Source organism: Amblyraja radiata, chromosome 6 (genome assembly GCF_010909765.2).
Source record: "Amblyraja radiata isolate CabotCenter1 chromosome 6, sAmbRad1.1.pri, whole genome shotgun sequence".
Lineage (NCBI taxonomy): Eukaryota > Metazoa > Chordata > Chondrichthyes > Rajiformes > Rajidae > Amblyraja > Amblyraja radiata.
In genome coordinates, this window is record NC_045961.1 from 19,142,113 (window position 1) to 19,161,973 (window position 19,861).

Below are 19,861 nucleotides of genomic sequence, written 5' to 3' on the forward strand. Positions count from 1 at the left end.
CAAGAAACACACCTTAAAAAGGAATCCCAACATAGACTTAAAGCTAAGTGGATCGCTGAATCATATCATTCCTCCTTTTCCCATAAGTCCAGAGGAGTTGCAATACTAATTCGTAAAGGAATACCTTTTAAGAACTCTTCAACAATAGTGGATATTGATGGTAGATATATTATATTAGTTGGAGAGTTAAATGGAGAAAAAGTGATTCTTCTTAATGTTTATGGGCCTAATTTTGATAACCCCAAGTTTTTTAATAAAACATTTAATAAAATTCCTGAATTTACACAATATAAATTAATAATTGGAGGAGACTTCAATTGTACACTAGATCCATACTTAGACAGATCATCAAGGCAAAAAAAAGTAAAATCTCAATCAAGTGTATTTCTAAATTCATTTATTAATACCACTAATATTAAGGATATCTGGAGAATAGAAAACCCAACGGGACGGGAATATTCATTTTACTCACCAGTACACAAAACATACTCAAGAATAGATTATTTTTTAGTTGACTCTACGTTTATCCCATTTATTTATAATTCAAAATACCATAACATTATAATCTCAGATCACGCACCTGTAACATTCATGATTAAATTAAATGGAATGTCCGAGAAACAAGCATATTGGAGATTTAACCCACAAATTTTGAACGAAAGATCATGCCAGGAATATATTATTAAACAGATTCAAATATTTTTTGAGGTAAATGACAACCCTGAAACACCTACTTCTCTTATGTGGGAAACGTTTAAAGCGTATGTTCGAGGTACATTAATTTCTGCTCAAGCATTTTATAATAAAGAGAACAGGATTAAGCAACAAACATTAGAAATTGAAATCAAGCAACTAGATATAGAAAATGCGAGAATGCCATCTACTTTAAAACATAATAAAATTGCTGTATTGAAATATAAATTAAATAAAATGTATTCAGAACAAGTAATAAAACTTTATCAAAAAACCAAACAACTACATTTTGAATTTGGAGACAAACCACAAAAATTATTAGCACGTCAGTTACGAAAAATGGAAGGGGAAAAAACAATTCATAAAATTAGAACAGAGACAGGAGAATTATTAAAAATGCCCAAGGATATAAATGATAGATTTCTCCAATACTATCATAACCTTTATTCAACTAAAACCGTAGCACAATCAGAAGGAATAGCAGATTTTTTAATAAAATGTAATTTAAAAGGTTTAGATTCAAACGATAGAGAATTATTAGAAAGGGAGATTACGATAAAGGATATTGAGGAGTCTATTGGCTCTTTAAAAAATGGTAAAGCAGTAGGACCAGATGGTTTAGGTTCCGAATTTTATAAAAAATTTTATGGTATTGCTTTTTAGTCGGGGGTTAGGAATCGGCCAATATGAGGAAGGGAAATGAAAAAATGCAAACCTCGACAATTTGCCCATAGTTTCCAAGTCCATGATTGTGATTATGAACTGAATAGTAAAGATGTTGCTTTATTTTTCAGCGGTTGTGTCTCATGCTGTAGCAGAACTAATTCCATGTTGTGATCCTTGGTCACCTAACGTTATGATGTTTCTGGTTTCACAGCTTGCATTGGACACTCATCACTGGACGTGGATGAATCATTTAGTGATTTGGGGCTCACTGGTGTTTTACATAATGTTTTCGCTGCTCTGGGGAGGTGTCATCTGGTAAGTGTATTAAATGGGGACACTCACTGTGCAATATATTCCCCCTAATGCTGCTGTAGTTTCTAACAGAACAGATCAAAATATGCTTTGAAAGATTTTTATCTGGTGAGGTACATTTTGGAAGAATATAAATGGGCATTAGATGTAATTTGATGTACAGCTACTGGTGTTCATTGGGTCTTTGGAATTGTCTGTGGAATTCTCTGCCTCATAGGGCGGTGGAGGCAGGTTCTCTGGATGCTTTCAAGAGAGGTAGACAGGGCTCTTAAAAATAGCGGGGTCAAGGGATATGGGGAGAAGGCAGGAACGGGGTACTGATTGGGGATGATCAGCCATGATCACATTGAATGGTGGTGCTGGCTTGAAGGGCCAAATGGCCTACTCCTGCACCTATTGTCTATTGTCTTAGTGATTAAAGGACCACATTCATGGTGTATTGAGCAAAATAAAATACAGCGCCTGTGGATGGAAATGGATAGTCTTTATTTTTGAATGGGACCCTTCTTCAGACTGATTGAGAAGAGGGGTGATAGCTGGAAGGAAGAGGTGAGGAGAAAGAATGGGGCAAGTGCTGGCAGGTTTTAGGTGGATCCAGTTAAGGAGGGGTTGATTGGCTGATGCGTCGGTTGGGGAGAGAAGGGTGGAAATAGTAGCCAAGACTGAGGTGACAGGGTTCAAATGGTGGAATCTGACAAAAAGAATAGGTGGGGAGTGAGACAGGATCAGAGGGAGGGATGGTAAATAGAAGAGAATGGTAGGGGGAAGAAAAATGGGTCACTTGGAAGTAGGCAGTGGGCGGAGGAGGGGAAATGAACTGGGTGACAGGAGCAGAGGGAATGCAAAGAAAAGTGTGTGCAGGGGTTGAGCTAGATAGAAGTTGGTTTACCTGAAACTGGAGAAATCAGTATTCACACCATTGGGTTCAAGAGTTGTCAGGAGTGTTTAATTGTTGTGTGTACCCACAACGGAACAATGAAATTCTTACTTGCTGCAGCTTAACAGGTTCATTTAAGTGCAATAACCCACAGGCATTATATAATAGTCAGAAATACAATAAATTAAGAACCATTATACTAGTACAGGTGCACAACCTTTTATCCGAAAGCCTTGGGACCAGACACTTTTCGTAATTCAGAATTTGTCGGCCTTCGGAATGGAAAATTTTTAGTGTGGATTTTAATGGCTGGCTCAGTGGTAGAGTGCTCGGCTCATATCCGCAAGGTCGCGAGTTTGCGCCATGATCCCGGCAGTTACTCGGTCGCGGGTTTGAGTCTTCAATGTAGTTTTTTCTTGCAGAATAAATGTTTGTATGAAATGCAGTGTAGGAGAGGTGTACTGACTGTGTGGGCAGAACTTTGGAAGTGATTGCCCACCAGTCTAAAAAGCCGCTGTGTCTCCCTGTCCCTGGGATAGCAGGGGGCGATCAAACAGCACAATACCCCCCTCCCCCTCCAACTCCAGAGGAATCCGCTCCCCGATGGGCTGCTACGGTGACAAGTGGCAGTTTGTCCACAGCCCGAGCTGCGCCCCCTCATCCGCCACCCCAAGAACAAGACGTACCTTGCACATCATCAGCTTCTGCCCCTACGTGTTCCTCTGGAGTTGGAGCGGGGCTGGGCTGGAGTTGCTGCTGGCTGTGGGTCTCTGGGATCTCCGTGCTTGCAGTGGGCCTGGGGGTCGGTGTCCCGTTGGTCCTGACGTCTCAGCCACCCCCCTGGACTGGAGCTGAGACTGGGAACTGTACCGCCCTTGCCCCCTCCCTCTGCAACTGCAAACAACCCCACTCTCCTGCAAGGGCGATACAGTTCCCAGAGGATGGCAGGTGGCCGGAGACGTCAGGACCAACAGGAACCCGCTCCCCGATGGGCCCCTACGATGCCCTGAGCTGCGCCCCGTCATCCGCAACCCAGGTTCCTCTGTAGTTGGAGCGGGGCTGGGCTGGGCTGCTGTTGGCTGTGGGTATTTGGGATCTCCGTGCTTGCAGTGGGCCTGGGGGTCGGTGTCCCGATGAGGGGGTGCAGCTCGGGGAACGGCATCTGGTGGTCCTGACGTCTCCGGCCAGTTTACAGTTTTCCTCTGGAGTTGGAACGGGGCTGGGCTGCTGCTGGCTGTGGGTCTCTGGGATCTCCGTGCTTGCAGTGGGCCTGGGGGTCGGTGTCCCGTTGGTCCTGACGTCTCCGATGACTGGCACTGACCTGCTGTCATCGCCGACGTGAAATGCAAAGCCCCTGCACCGGTGCAATGAGCGGGGAGCTGGAGAGGGGAGGGAAGGGGTCACACACATGGCCGGGAAGCAGAGGGGTGTAGGTGGGGTGAAACTGAAGGAAGCGACAATCTGCTGCTGCCTGCCCGCCGAGTTAAAAAGTTCCCACGCAAGACTCACGATACACTGTGTATCGTGAGTCTACCGTGGGAACTTTTTAACTCAGCGGGCAGGCAGCAGCATATTGTCAATTATTAACCCTCCCGCGCAATATACCCTCACCTTCTCTTTTATGAATGGGGATTTAGTTCCCCTTTCTTCGAGGACTGACCGGAGGTTCCGCTGTCACCTCTGCGGGCCGCCCTCGGTGAACGTTTTCAAGGACCTTTCTTCAAGGACCGAAAAAATGTCCGCTATTCGGAGGTTTTCGTTATTTGGATCTTCGGATAAAAGGTTGTGCACCTGTAACCGTAAAAGTGCACAAAACATAATCCATCGTGCAACCAATTCATAGTAGATCACAGTTGCTGAGGTTGGTGTTGTGTCGTGTTCGAGAGCCTGCTGGTTGCTGGGAAGAAGCGATTCTCAAATCTAGTGGGCACAGTTTTCTGGCTCTTGTGCCTTCTTTCCCATGTTTTTAGCAAAATGAGTGTATAGCCAGTATCATGTGAATCTTTGATGAAATTGTCAGCCTTGTTTAAGGCAGCGCTTCCTATAGATCCCTTGGATGGTGGGATGGTCAGTGTCTGTGATGGACCAGTCATTCTCTGTAGTCTCCTTCATTCCTGGACATTTACTGTCAATTGTTAAACTAGGCCGGGATGCAGGCAGTCTGTATGCTCTCCACCATACACACCTGTGCAAGTTTGATAGAGTATTCATCGACATAGCAAATCTCCTTAGTCTTCTATGGAAGTAGAGGCGTTGATGAGTTTTCGTTGCAATTGCATCAATATGCTGCACCCATGACAGACCCTCAGAGATGTGCACACCTGAGAACTTGAAGCTCTTGACTCTCTCCTCTGCCATCTCATCGATGAAGACAGTTCAGTGGTTCCCCAGCTTTCTCCTCCTGAAGTTGACAATCAGCTCCTTGGTCTTGCTAACAATGAGAGTGAGATTTTGGTTCTGGCACCATTCAATCAGATTGTCAATTTATCAACCTGTACTCTGACTCATCATTACTTGTTATTGTCCAACAAGGACGGTATTGTTGACAAATTTAAAGATGACAGTATCTGGCTCCACAATCATGAGGATAGTGGGAGTAAAGCAGGGGACTGAGCACACAGCCTTGAGATGCCTCTGTTACGTTATCGAGGAGGAAGTGTTGCCAATTCGCACTAATTGTGGTCTACCGATGAAGTTGACGATCCAATTACATAAGGATGAGTAAAGACCCAGCTCCCTAAGTTGATAAGTTTGAAGGAGGTGATGGCGTTGAACGGCAAGCTGTGATCACTGAACAAAACTTGATGCACAAGGTCTTATTATCCAAGCTGTCCAGTGCAGAGTGGAGAGACGATAAGATTGCATTCCCTCTTGATCTGTTGTGGCAGTAAGTAAATTATAGTGGGTTCATGTCCTTTTTAAGGCAGCAGTAAATATAAACATGCATCATTACCAACCTCTCAAAGCACTTCATGACCCTGGACTGTTGTGCCAGCAGTCAATGATCATGCAGGCATGTCACCTTACTCTTCTTGGGCACCAGTATCATTGATGTCCTTTCAAAGCATGTGGGGACCTCAGACCTTCAGTAATGAGAGGTTGAAGATGCTGCAAAAACTTCAGCCAGTTGGTCCACACCGATTTTAAGAACGTGGCCATATACACCATTGGGGCTGGACACTTTCTGAGGGGTCATCCTAATATCTTTAAAGTAAAGTTTACTCTGTTGCTATTTTCTGAATGTTTTTATTTTTCTCTCTCTTAGGCCTTTCCTTAATTACCAGACAATGTACTATGTCTTCATGCAAATGCTGTCAACAGGACCAGCCTGGTTAGGGATTACGCTGCTACTGACTGTAAGCCTTCTTCCAGATGTCGTTAAAAAAGTCATCTGCAGGCAGCTTTGGCCAACAGCAGCAGACAAAGTCCAGGTAACATTGTGTATGCAGTATTGTGGATTAACAATAAATAGCAGCAGCATTTCCTGTCTGATTGTGCAATGCATCTCAATAGACGGATTCATTTAAAGCACAGTTGTGCAAGTATGATATTGCTCATTGCTCTCTAAATTGGGAGCTGTTGGTCTCCGACGGGCAAATGAAACACTGCTGGCAAATGTGGATACATGCCAGCTGCTCATAACTATCACTCCACTGCAGAAAATCCCCCTACAGAATTCATAAATCACAACCCAAAAAATTGAGAGATGGAATAATATACACTCATGCAGAACTTGTGTGAAAAAAATAATTAGATCGAGGTGAAATTCGTTTTATTCAACTTGCGTTTTTTGATACGTGCAGAACGCAGGCCATAGCTTGTGCGTATAGGAAGCAGAGGAGATCTACTGGTGCCTCCTGCCTGAATTAATTCAACATCATAAATATATCAATGCTGGTTTATATGAACCAGCCAAGGAGAGGATTTCAGGACTGATGAAAATACCTGCACAAAGAAGCAACTTTCAAATTGAAGCAGAATCCTCTCTGCTGACACCTTAAGTAGAAAATACCTCAACACCCTCCTTGGTGGTGTATCATCAAAGCTATAATATCCATCTATTTTATTTCCTGATCCCCAAATCTCAGGACATATGATGTCAGAATCGGGTCTTCAAGGCACCAGCCGGGTCAGTTCATCATTGGGATGTAATTTCTGTGATGCCACAATTCCTTCCATTCAACCTCAAGATGTCTGTATCATTGATAAGGTCTGCAATTATTCCCCATTCTTAATTGGTGGTGATGAGCTTAATCCACAGTTATTCATGTGGTGAAGGGGCTTCAACTTCAGTACTCGGCAGGCGTTTGCAGGATCTGAAGCCAATGAAAATGCAAATTTCCAGAAAAACCAGACTGATTCCTGGGATGTCAGGACTTTCATATGAAGAAAGACTGGATAGACTCGGTTTGCACTCGCTAGAATTTAGAAGATTGAGGGGTGACCTTATAGAAACTTACAAAATTCTTCAGGGGTTGGACAGGCTAGATGCAGGAAGATTGTTCCCGATGTTGGGGAAGTCCAAAACAAGGGGTCACAGTTTAAGGATAAGGGGAAATCTTTATGGACTGAGATGAGAAAAACATTTTTCACACAGAGAGTGGTGAATCTCTGGAACTCTCTGCCACAGAAGGTAGTTGAGGCCAGTTCATTGGCTATATTTAAGAGGGAGTTAGATGTGGCCCTTGTGGCTAAAGGGATCAGGAGGTATGGAGAGAAGGCACGTACAGGATACTGAGTTGGATGATCAGCCATGATCATATTGAATGGCGGTGCAGGCTCGAAGGGCCGAATGGCCTACTCTTGCACCTATTTTCTATGTTTCTATGGTGATAAATTTCCAAGTCTCTATGCAAGTTTAGTTTAGTTTATTATTGTCATGTGCACCAAGGTACAGTGAAAAGCTCTTGTTTGCATACTATCCAGTCAAAGAAAAGTCTATACATTAATGCAATCAAGCCATCCACAGTGCACAGATAAAGGGGACAACATTTAGTGCAAGATAAGTCCGATTAAGGATACTTCAAAGGTCTCCATTGAGGTAAATGGGAGGTCAGGACCGCACTCCAACTGATGAGAGGACCGTTCAGTTGCCTGCTAATAGCTGAGAAGTAACTGTTTCTGAATTTGGAAATATGCATTTTAAACTTCTGTACCTCTTGCCTGATGAGAGAGGGGAGAAAAGGGAGACTCATTCTTGATTATGCAGGTGGCCTTGCCGGGGCAGCGTGAAGTGTAGATGGAGTCAATGGAAGGGAGGTTGGTTTGTGTGATGGTCTGGCATTGTCCACAACTCTGCAATTTCTTGCTGTCTTGGATGGAGCTGTTCCCAAATCATGCTGTGCTGCATAGTGTAGAATGCTTTCTACTCTGCTTTTGTAGAAGTCGGTGACTGTTGTTTGGGACATACCAAACTTTCTAAGCCTTCGAAGCAAGTAGAGGCATATTGGGGTGCTTTCTTGGCCATAGCTTTGATGTGTCAGTCACAATCTCCTTTGTCTTGCTGATATTGGGTCTTGCCACCAGGTCACCAGCTACTTAGTCTCTGTACTTCATCTCACATTATTCAATATCTGGCACACTGGAGTGGTGTCATCTGTAAACTTGTAGATTGAGTTGGATTGCTATTTGGCAGCACATTTGTGAGTACAGGTTGAGAACACATCCTTGCAAAGCACGGCATCCATTGTAGAGGATGATTTATCACTTATCTTCGCTGATTGTGGTCTGTGGGCCAGGAAGTCGAGGCTCTATAAGTCACTGGTCATGCCAAATTTGGAATATTGTAAGCAATTTTGGGCACCGTATTTGAGGAAGGATGTGCTGGCTCTGGAGATGGCCCAGACGAGGTTGACAAGAATGAACCCAGGAATGAGTAGGATGATGAGCGTTTGTCGGCACTGAGCCTGTACTCGCTGGAGTTTAGAAGAATGAGAGGGGACCTCATTGAAATATATAGAATAGTGAATGGCTTGGATAGGGTGGATCTGAAGAGGATGTTCCCACTAGTGGGAGAGTCTAGGACCAGAGGTCATAGCCTCAGAATTAAAGGATGTTCTTTTAGGAAGGAGATGAGGAGAAATTTCTTCAGTCAGAGGGTGGTGAACCTGTGGAATTCTTTGCCACAAAAGGCTGTGGAGGCTAGATGAGTGGATATTTTTAAGGCAGAAATAGATAGATTCTTAATTTGTACAGGTGTCGGAGGTTATGGGGAAAAGGCAAGAGAATGGGGTTAGGAGTGAGAGATGGATTAGCCATGATTGAATGCAGAGTAGATATGATGGATCAAATGGCCAAATTCTACTCCTATTCGTTATGACCTAGTTGGAGGAGATGGTGGAGGTGATAATGTTTCCATGGTGCTGGCGGTTGCACTTCTGGGTTCCGTGAGTCCAGTTTGAGAGATGCTATTGATGAAGCATTGTAGTTGATTCTATTTAAGTTTCAGGTCTGAAACTTGATTTCAATTATAGGAAACCCAGCAATGATAATGTTGTTAAATATCAAGGAATAAGCTGGTTCGACCTCTTGTTGGAGAGGTCTTTGTCATGGTTTGCAAGCGTGTTATTTATCAGCCTAAGCCTGTGTTATCCAGGCATTGATGCATGTAAGAGTTGCAGATGAAACAGAACATTATGCAAACAGGTGCATTGAGGAGGACCAGGACAATTGTGAGGAGAAAAAAAACACCCAATAACAACTTCACCCTCCTTCAGATCTCCAGAATTACCTTTCAGTCTTCGCCTCCCTGTTCGTCAGTACCAAAATCAACTGGATTTAATTCTTCCTCCTCTGCTGGTCCTGCTAATCTCCACAGCTAATGCCTGAGGCCAAATTCTTGTACAAATAAGCTTCGAATGTACTTATACTGGATCTCCTGGCTCTTAGTCAATCTTAACTACCTCTCCAAATTCTCTAATCTCTACAGACTTGGTGCTAGGCGGCTAAAGGTTGGTTGTATGGTGCCATTGCTTAAAAAGAGATATTCAAATTAACCATGAATAGCCCAGCACCAGTCGCATTTTGCCATACCCACCCCTTTCAATATTTTGCAGGGACCTGTTCTCACATGTTCACTCATGCCTCCCCCATCCAACCCTCCCCCTCCCGGCACTTTACCCCACAAATGGTAGGAGGGCTTACATCTGAACCAACGCCTCTTCCCTCACCTCCATCAACAGACCTAAACTGCCCTTCCGAGTGAGATGGAGATTCACCTGCACCTCCTCCAACAACCTTGTCCATTGTAGTTGGTGCTCTCGATGTGCCCTCGACAGCTGTGAGACCAAACTCAGATGAGGCAACCACATTGCTGAACACGTGCTCTGTCCCCTGTGGGCATGTGGATCTCCAGGTTGATGGCTATTTTAATTCTCATTCCCTTTCCAAAACTGGCCTGACTGTCCCCCGCCTCCACTGCCAGGGTGAGGCCAAACGCAAACCAGAGGAACACCACCTCATATTGTGCCCAGGTGGTCTACAACCCAAATTCAATTTCATAGCATTTCTAGCAGAGTGCAGGCCACCAAATTAAATTTCAATTTCATTGCATTTCAAGCAGAGTGCAGGCCACCAAATTCAATTTCATAGCATTTCTAGCAGAGTGCAGACCACCAAATTCAATTTCAATGTCATTGCATTTCAAGCAGAGCGCAGGCCACCAAATTCAATTTCATAGCATTTCAAGCAGAGTGCAGGCCACAAAATTCTTTTTTTGTATCATTTCAAGCAGATTGCAGACCAACAAATTCAATTTCATAGCATTTCTAGCAGAGTGCAGACCACCAAATTCAATTTCAATTTCATAGCATGTCAGAGTGCAGGCCACCAAAATTCAATTTCAATTTCATAGCATTTCAAGCAGAGTGCAGGCCACCAAATTCAATTACAATTTCATTGCATTTCAAGTAGAGTGCAGGCCACCAAATTCAATTTCAATTTCATAGCATTTAAAGCAGAGTGCAGGCCACCAAATTCAATTTCAATTCATAGCATTTCAAGCAGAGTGCAGGCCACCAAATTCAATTTCAATTTTATAGCATTTCAAGCAGAGTGCAGGCCACCAAATTCAATTTCATAGCATTTCAAGCAGAGTGCAGGCCACCAAATTCAATTTCATTGCATTTCAAGCAGAGTGCAAGCCACCAAATACATTGCAGACTCACAGTTCAGTTGATTCACAACTTAGTATCACAGTTGTGGCCTTGCACCCTGCTTGAAGTGGCATGAAACTGCACTTGAGTTTGGTGGCCTTGCACCCTGCTTGAAGTGGTATGAAACTGCACTTAAATTTGGTGGCCTTGCACCCTGCTTGAAGTGGTATGAAACTGCACTTGAATTTGGTGGCCTTGCACCGTGCTTGAAGTGGTATGATACCGCACTTGAATTCGGTGGCCTTGCACCCTGCTTGAAGTGGTATGAAACTGCACTTTAATTCGGTGGCCGTGCACCCTGCTTGATGTGGTCAGAAACTGCAATTGAATTTGGTGGCCTTGCACCCTGCTTTAAGTGGTAAGAAACTGCACTTGAATTTGGTGGCCTTGCACCCTGCTTGAAATGGTAGGAAACTGCATTTGAATTTGGTGGCCTTGCACCCTGCTTGAAATGGAATATCAAGGAATAGCCGTGAGTCAACCGCCAGCCCACCAGCCGTGAGTGAGCTACCAGCACATCAGGCTTGAGTGACTGAGCTGCCACCCCAAGAATCCATTTGGCCCACAATGTCCATGCTAGCCCATGGAAACCAGTCCCTTCAGCCCACAGCACCCATACTAGCGCTCCAGAAAGCCCCCCAGCAATATTGGAATTGGTGGAGAGGTGGAATATTGCATTGGGGGACCAGCCCTCCCGTGTGAACATGGGACCCTCTTAGTCTAGTACTCATTATAAACAATAATACAAAGTTGAATATATATTTAAAAAAACAATTAGACAAATAAAGAGGCCATAGTAGGCAAAGTCAAAAATAATGTCTCCCATGTCTATAGAGTTCGGAGCCTATTTCACACATTCTCGGAGCAGAATTAGGCCATTTGGCTCATCAAGTCTACTCCACCATTCAATCATGGCTGATCTATCTTTCCCTCTCAACCCCATTCTCCTTCCTTCTCCCCATAACCCCTGACACCCTTACTAATCAAGAATCTGTCAATCTCTGCCTTATAAATATCCATTGGCCTGAACAGCTGTCTGTGGCAATGAATTCCACAGATTCACCACTCTCTGACTAAAGAAATTCCTCCTCATCTCCTTTCTAAAGGTGCATCCTTTTATTCTAAGGCAATGGCCTCTGGTCCAAGACTAGTGAGAATATCCTCTCCACATTCATTCTATCCAGGTTTTTCACTATTTGGTAAGTTTTCATGAGGTTTCCCTTCATCCTTCTAAACTCTAGTGAGTACAGGCCCAGTGTCTTCAAATCGACATCATATGTTTTCCCAATCATTCCTGGGATCATTCTCGTAAACCTCCTCTGGACCTTTTCCAAAACCAGCACATCCTTCCTCAGATACAGGGCCCACAATTGCCCACAATACTACAAATGCGGTCTGACCAGTGCCTTATAAAGCCTCCGCATTTCATCCCTGTTTTTGCATTCTAGCCCTCTTGAAACAAATGCCAGCATTGCATTTGCTTTCCTTAAGGGGCTGTCCCACTTGGGCGACCTAATCCGCGAATTCTGGCGAGTTTGCCCTCGACTCATACTCGCAGCATGGTCGACACAAGGTCCTAGGAGGTCTTTGTAACTCTCCTTCATGCTCGAGAGTAGTCCCCGTGTACTCGAGGTCTCAGCTAGGTCCCGGCGTATTTTTCAACGTAAAAAATCCCCGCGAGTAAAAAAAGGTTGCCATGGAAAAAATCGATACTTTTACTTGTAGGTTTAGTCGTAGTAGGTCAGCATGTTAGTCGCAGGTAATCGAGGGTAGTCAAAGGTAGTCGTAGATAGTCTTCATCATAGTCGAAGGGAGGTCGAAGGAGGTCATCTTCACTCTCCACTATTCGGTGTCCAATTTTCCCGAGGTTAGTCGTAGCTAGTCGAAGCTAGTCTTCAACATAGTCGAAGGAGGTCTTCAACATGATATTTTTTCAAACTCTCCTATACTCTTCTAATCTCGCCAATTAGGTCGCCCAAGTGGGACAGCCCGTTTACTACCGATTCGACTTGCAAAATTTGGGAATCCTGCACCTCCACTCACAAGTCCCTCCAATTTCAGAATTCTCTTCCCAAGGGAGGATTAATGTTTACTAGCCTGATGCTTGTAAGGAAGAAGCTGCTCATGAAACTGGACATTACAATTTTCAGGCTCCTGTACCACCTTCCTGATGGCAGGAGTGAAATGAGAGCGTGGCCAGGATGGTGTAGGTCTCTGATGATGCTGGCTGCCTTTTAAAGGCAGTGACTCCTGTAGATGATGGGAAACATGTGTTCAGTATCAACCCGGGTCACATTACTAATCAAGGACCTCCAGTCGAGAAAAACATCCTTCCACCATCACCCTCTGTTTTCTATCATCAAGCCAATTCTGGAACTGTACTAACACACATTTGCATGCTGCCATTCTCATGAAGTGATCATTTTGTTTTCTACACATAGGAATTGTTTTTTGAATGTTGGTCTCAAATGATTTTCAAAAATAATGTACATAATTAGCAAAACATTCATGTTAGGAATTATTAGCATTTTGACTAAATTTGGCACAGATTTCTGCATCGGTATTAGATGGGGTTGTGTATATCAAAGAACCTATAATTTTATAATTTCATAATTTTATTGGGAAGTAAACAACTATCTGCATGCCTTAAATGCAAGTTCTTGTAGTCGTACCGTGGATTGTGCACGTCTCCAATAATGAGTCCAGTGTTGTGCATGTGTTAAATTTCAAATGTTTTTTCCGATTTCTCTATAGTCTTTAACCAGATTTATCCCTTGTCTTTCTCTCCTTCTGTCCTTTCTCCTTTTGTGACTGTGCAACCCTTGCTGTTTGTCAATGAATATTGGGTTTCTCTATCCTACTTTCATCTGGAAAATCGCAGACAAAGCGAAAGTACCTTACTGCTGAACAGTCTACCGTCTTTATGCTTTCTCAGACTTCCAGTAGTCTAAGCTTCTAAAGGAAAAAGGTGACTCTTCTCTCTAACTTTAAGGTGTGCAAGAAATTGCTTTTTTGGTGGTAACTTCAGTCAGTGCATGTCTAAAAGAAATAATTGAGATGAGGCTTTAATAGTAAAATGGATGGAAGCAATGGTTTAATGGTTTCTTTATTGTTATACGTACCAGGTCCAGTGAAATACATTTTTTTGCACACAGCACAGCAAGACTATCTCCGTACATCAGTACAATTGCCCCGGTCAGTACAGAAGGCACAGAACAGCCCACCGAGTCCATATGCAAGTGGCACCACATTGACCCCATTTTACACTCCCATGTACAGCTGGCCACAAAGGCCATTGCTGCCGTTGTTTCCATTTCAGTCGTCCTGCGATCCTTTCTCGATGCTTGGCTCTTTTCAGCCCTTGTTCCACAGGGGGTACCTCCTGCGGCCCCTTACCCCCCCCCCCTCCCCCTCCCCCGGTTCCACTCACTGGGCCTTTACTCCAGTGTCTGCTGCTGTTGCCATCTCCTTTCCAATTCCCAATCCACATGGCGAGCAGGGGCCGGGCTCGGCGGGCTTCCATCTCTGAACGAGCTGGGCCTGCGGTTGGGACACAGCCGCGGCTTGCCAGGCCGCTGGGCTGTGGCCCGGCCTCCTGCGGCCCTCTTCCCTGTCGTGGTCCTACACTGCTTCCTGTCGCCAGTCCGCTTACCAGCCTTCAATCTGACTCCCTCCTCTCCGGTCGACAGGGCTCGGCGACAACCTCTCTGGGCTGTTTCTCGTTGCCACGGCAGCGAGCCAGGCCTGTTATCTGGCGTTGACACAGCCCGTTGGGAAGCGACCTACTGCCACATGACCGTGGGGAAGCCGTTTTACATTGTAACTACCAAATGATATTTATTCCAAAGTTGTTGATTCCGCAATATTCCCCTTTAAGCTCAAATCTGAATGAGATCTAATTGTCTGAGGCTGTGAATGTAATGTTGTTTTTCATTGTAATGCATGCTGTAGAGCCTTCATATTGAGATATGCCCAATCAAAGAAAGGAAAGTTTCTGGGTAATAATTCCTGATATTAGGTTTATGCATCATGAATATTGCAACAGCAATTTGGGAGACAGTGCATGGTAATGGAATGTGTTTTTTTAAATATGTTAGGATGGTGATTTTAATGCATTGCATTTGTATTCTTTGATGGGTGACTTGTATTGCAAACTCGTTGTCCTTTAAATGTTAGCGATACATTTATTGCCTGCTCCAAGTGCTCTAAAGAACGGTAGATAAAATCTTTGAATCATTGCCATTTTTGTGTTGACTGTTCTCACATAAGGCATGTTTTGGGACTTATAGATTATAAATGCAGCGGAACCGGAAGAGGGAATAGAAATGGTTTCTGAGAATTACTAATGATTAGTCCTATAATTATTGCATGTTCTTGAGCTGGCTTCCTTCCCAACATTTCTCAGTTAGTTTTAGCATTTTTCTGATTTATTTTCCTGCGGGTTGCAGAGTTTGGAGGAGATGACTTGTTTCAAATGTAAGCTTTTGATGGTCTCGAAGAAGAAGCAGGAATGGGGCAGGTCAATTGTCCTCTCGGGTTAATTTTCATCTTGGATGCATTCAATTGATTCCACGGCTCTCCGGGATAGCGAATTCTACATTTCAACTCCTCTGAGAGAAAAAAAATGTCCTCCTTATCTTAAATATTCTGAAGCTATGCCCCTTGGTTTGAGGCACCTCGAAAATAGAACCTTGCTGTCAAGTGCTCTGATGGAACATATAATATTCTAAGGGGCGAACAGCAGGATGGATGCTTTCATTCTTTTATGCTTGCCCCTGTTGTTTTTGCATCTTCTGCATTCCAACTTTTCTCGCACCTGTTCATAAACTCTTATTCAGATTTTGGGACCACTCATCAGATTCTCTGCTGATCTGCAAATGCCCTCCAGCCATAATTCATAATTCCCTTTGCCCTACCTGTGGCCTCTACCTGTCCCCTTCTGATTTAACCTCTCTTTTTTCAACCTGAGCTGCAGGTATCCCTCTTGCTACTTCCACAGAATGGAAACGATTGGAATCCAGTGTCTGCAATCAGGAAAGAAACATTGGCTTGCCTTCAGAATTTTGATGTGATATATTTTTACCGGAGGTTAAAACCCTGATCAACTTCAAGCAGACAGAAAATTCACCATGTTTAAATTCTAGTATATTGTCACATGCACAAGCATAGTGAGGTACAGGCACAATGAAACAAACGTGCTTCCAGTAAAATTGCAAGCACGTGGACCCTTGCCAATATTACCCCGCTGCACAAGAAGGGAGCAAAGCATAATGGGAACTAAAGGCCGGTTAGCCTGACCGGTAGTTAGTAAGATTTTAGAGTCCATTATAAAGGATGAGGTAATGGAATACTTAGAAGTTCACGATAAAATAGGCCGAAGTCAGCATAGCTTTAAGAAGGGGAGCTTCCCTGTCAAATTTGCTTGAATTCTTTGGTAAATAGCAGGACAAACAAAGGAGAGTCAGTAGATGGTGTATACCTAGATTTTCAGAAAGCCTTTGATAAGGTGCCACACGTGAGGCTGCTGAGGATGAGAGCCCATGGTATCGAAGGGCAGATGCTAGCATGGATATCAGGTTGCCTGGATGGCAGGCAAATAGTGGCAATAAAGGGGGATTTTTCTGGTTGGCTGTCAGTGATTAGTGGACTTCTGCACGGCTTGGTGCTGGGGCCACTGCTCTTCACGTTCACGAGTTATAGGAATAGAATTAGGCCATTCAATCTACTCCACTATTCAATCATGGCTGATCTCTGCCTTCTCCCCAGAACCTTTGAGACATGTTCTTATCAAGAATTTGTCCATCTCTGCCTTAAAAATATCCACTGACTTGGCCCCACAGCCCTCTGTGGCAATATGTTCCACAGATTAACTACACTCTCACTAAAAAAAGTTCCTCCTCACCTCCTTTCCAAAAGAGTGTCTTTTAATTCTGAGGCACCCAGCGAGTAAAGGCCCTGTGCTGTCAAACGCTCATCATATGCTAACGCACTCATTCCTGGGAACATTCTTGTAAGCCTCCTCTGAACCCTCTCCAGAGCCAGCACATCCTCCCTCAGATATGGGGCCCAAATTTGCTCACAGTACTCCAGATGCAGACTGACCAGTGCCTTATAGAGCCTTAGCATTACATCTCAGTTTTTGTATACCAGTCCTCTTGATAGAAATGCTAGCATTGAATTTGCCTTCCGAATTTGAATTCGACTCGCAAAATAACTATGTGGGAGTCCTGCAACAGCACTCCCAAGTCCCTTTGTACCTCCGATTTCTGGATTCTGGATTCATTTAGAAAATAATCTACGCTTTTATTATTACTAATATGCATGCCTCCGCATTCTGCTATACTGAATTTCATCAGCCACTTCTCTGCCCACTCACCTAACCTGTTTTCTGCAGAGTCCTTGCATCTTCTACACTGCTGCCCCTCCGCTTATCTTAGTATCATCTGCAAACTTGGCCACAAAGCCTTCAATCCCCTTATCCAAATCATTAATATACAATGTGAAGAGAAGCGGCCCCAACATCAAACCTTGCGGAACTCCACTAGTCACTGGCAGCCAACCTGAAAAAGCGCCTTTTATTGCCTCTTTGCCTTATCCAGCCAACCTGCTATTATTGCTGGTATCTTTCCTTTAATACCATGGGCTCTCATCTTACCTCGCAGCCTGACATGCGGCACCTTATCGAAGTCCTGAAAATCTAGGTAAACAACATCTACAGCCTCCCCTCTCTGTCCTGCTATTAACTTCCTCAAAGAACCCCAGCAGATTCGTCAGGCATGATCTTCCCTTCACAAAACCATGCTGGCTTTGGCTTATTTTATCGTGAACTTCTAAGTACTGCATAACTTCATCCTTTATAATTGACTCTAAACTCTTACCAACCACTGGTCAGGCTAACCAGCCTATAGTTTCTGCTCTTCTGCTTCGCTCCCTTCGTGGACAACGGGGTGATATTTGCAACTTTCCAATCTTCTGGAACCACTCCGAACTCTAGTGATTCTTGAAATATCACAACTAATGCCTCCACAATCTCTGAGGCCAGCTCCTTCAGAACCGTGGGGTGCAGTCCACCTTGTCCATCCTCAGACCTTTCAGTTTTCCTAGCACCTTCTCCTTAGTAATCGCCACCACTGACTTCCACCCCCTGACTCTTTAGGATTGCAGGCACGTTGCTGGTGTCTTCCACTGTGAAGACGGATGCAAAAAAGTTCTTCAATTCCTCTGCCATTTCTTGATTTCCTGTTATCACTTCTCCTGCATCATTCTCCAGCGGCCCGACGTTCACTCTTGCCTCTTTTATATATATATATCACTTGCAAACTCTTGCAATCCTATTTTATATTATTGGCTAGCTTACATTCGTACTTCATTTTTTCTCTCCGTATTGTCCTTTTAGTTATCTTTTGTTGCTCTTTAAAAACATTCCAATCCCATGGCTTCTCACTAAACCTTGCAATGTTATATGCCTTTTCTTTTGCTTTTATGTTGTCCTTGACCTCCCTTGCAATCCATGGTCCTCTTATTCTCCCCTGGAATCTTCCTCTTGGAATGAATGATCCTGCATCTTCTGAATTATCCGCTGAAATTCCTGCCCTTTCCAGTCAATCTTTCCCAGCTTTTCCCTTGTGCCCCGTTAGTCCCCTTTGCTCAGCTGTAATACTGACACGTCCGATTTCACCTTCTCCCTTTCAAATTGTAAGTTCAATCTTATCATATTGTATTTACTACCTCCCAGTGGTTCTTTTACCTCAAGTTCTATTATTAAATCTGGTTCATTGCACAACACTTAAGGGCCTGTCCCACTGCGGCAACCTAATTGGCGAGTTTAGAAGAGTTTAGGAGAGTATGAAAAAGTGACATGTTGAAGACCTCCTTCGACGTTGAATGTTGAAGATTAGCTTCGACTAGCTTCGGGAAAATTGGACACCAAATAGTCGAGAGTGAAGATGACTTCCTTCGACTATGTTGAACATCTCCTTCGACCTACCTTCGATTACCTTCGACTACCCTCGATTACCTACGAATAACATGCCGACCTACTACGACCTACTTCGACTAAACCTTTTTTCCTTGGCAACCCTTTTTTACTCGCGGACATTTTTCAGCATGTTGAAAAATACGCCGCAACCCAGCTGAGGCCTCGAGTACGCGGGGACAACTCTTGAGCATGAAGGAGAGTTACAAAGACCTCCTAGGACCTCGTGTCGACCATGCTGCGAGTATGAGTCGAGGGCAAACTTCTAAACTCGCCAATTAGGTCGCCGCAGTGGGACAGGGGCTTTAATCTCGAATTGCCTTATCCCTGGTAGGCTCTACTACAAGCTGCTCTATCTCAGAGGCACTCCACAAATCCACTCTCTTGGGGTCCAGTGCCAGCCTGATTCTCCCAGTCTACCTGCATATTGAAATCTCCCATTACGATCATAGCATTGCCTTTACTACACGCCAATTTAATTTCCTGATGCAACTTATACCCTATATCCTGGCCACTGTTTGGGGGCCTGTAAATAACTCCCATGAGTCTTTTTACCTTTGCAGTTTTTCACAGGGACCCACAGGGACTCTACATCTTCTGATCAGATGTCACCTTTGCTAAGGACTGAATTTCATTCCTTACCAGCAGTGCTACCCCACCCCCTCTGCCTACCTGTCTGTCCTTGTGATAGGATGTGTACCCTTGAATGTTTAGCTCCCAGCTCCGATCCTCTTGTAGCCACTTCTCCATCATACCTACAACATCATACCTACCAATTTCCTACTGTGCTACAAGCGCATCCATTTTGTTCCTTATGCACAATGTATTTTAATGATTTGGATGAGAGGATTAAAGGCTTTGTGGCCAAGTTTGCAGATGATATGAAAATAGGTGGAGGGGCAGGTAGTGCAGAGAAAGCAGGGACTGCAGAAGGTTGGACAGGTTGGGTGAGTGGGCAGAGAAGTGACAGATGGAATATAGTGTGGCAAAGTGTGGAGTCATGCATTTTGGTAGTAGGAATAAAAGTGTAGGCAATTTTCTAAATGGGGAGATAATCCAGAAATTGGAGGTGCAAGGGGACTTGGGAATGCTGATGCAGGATTCCAAAAAAGTTAATCTGCAAGTCGAATCAGTAGTAAAGGAAGAAAACGCAATGCTAGCATTTATTTCGAGAGGGTTTATATA

General features: G+C 44.0%; 1 protein-coding gene across 3 annotated transcripts in view; it reads left to right on the forward strand.

Annotated features, from left to right (window-relative positions):
- atp11a (ATPase phospholipid transporting 11A) overlaps nt 1-19,861 on the forward strand; it is a 165,133-nt gene that overhangs the window by 124,851 nt on the left and 20,421 nt on the right. For 2 of the 3 annotated variants that reach the window (XM_033022290.1, XM_033022287.1), the window contains exons 27-28: nt 1,571-1,674; nt 5,814-5,979. In XM_033022290.1, the coding sequence (XP_032878181.1) occupies nt 1,571-1,674; nt 5,814-5,979 (270 nt within the window). Of the gene's footprint in view, nt 1-1,570; nt 1,675-5,813; nt 5,980-13,582; nt 13,670-19,861 lie in introns of all 3 variants that reach the window. The other variant, XM_033022289.1, reaches the window with a different exon arrangement.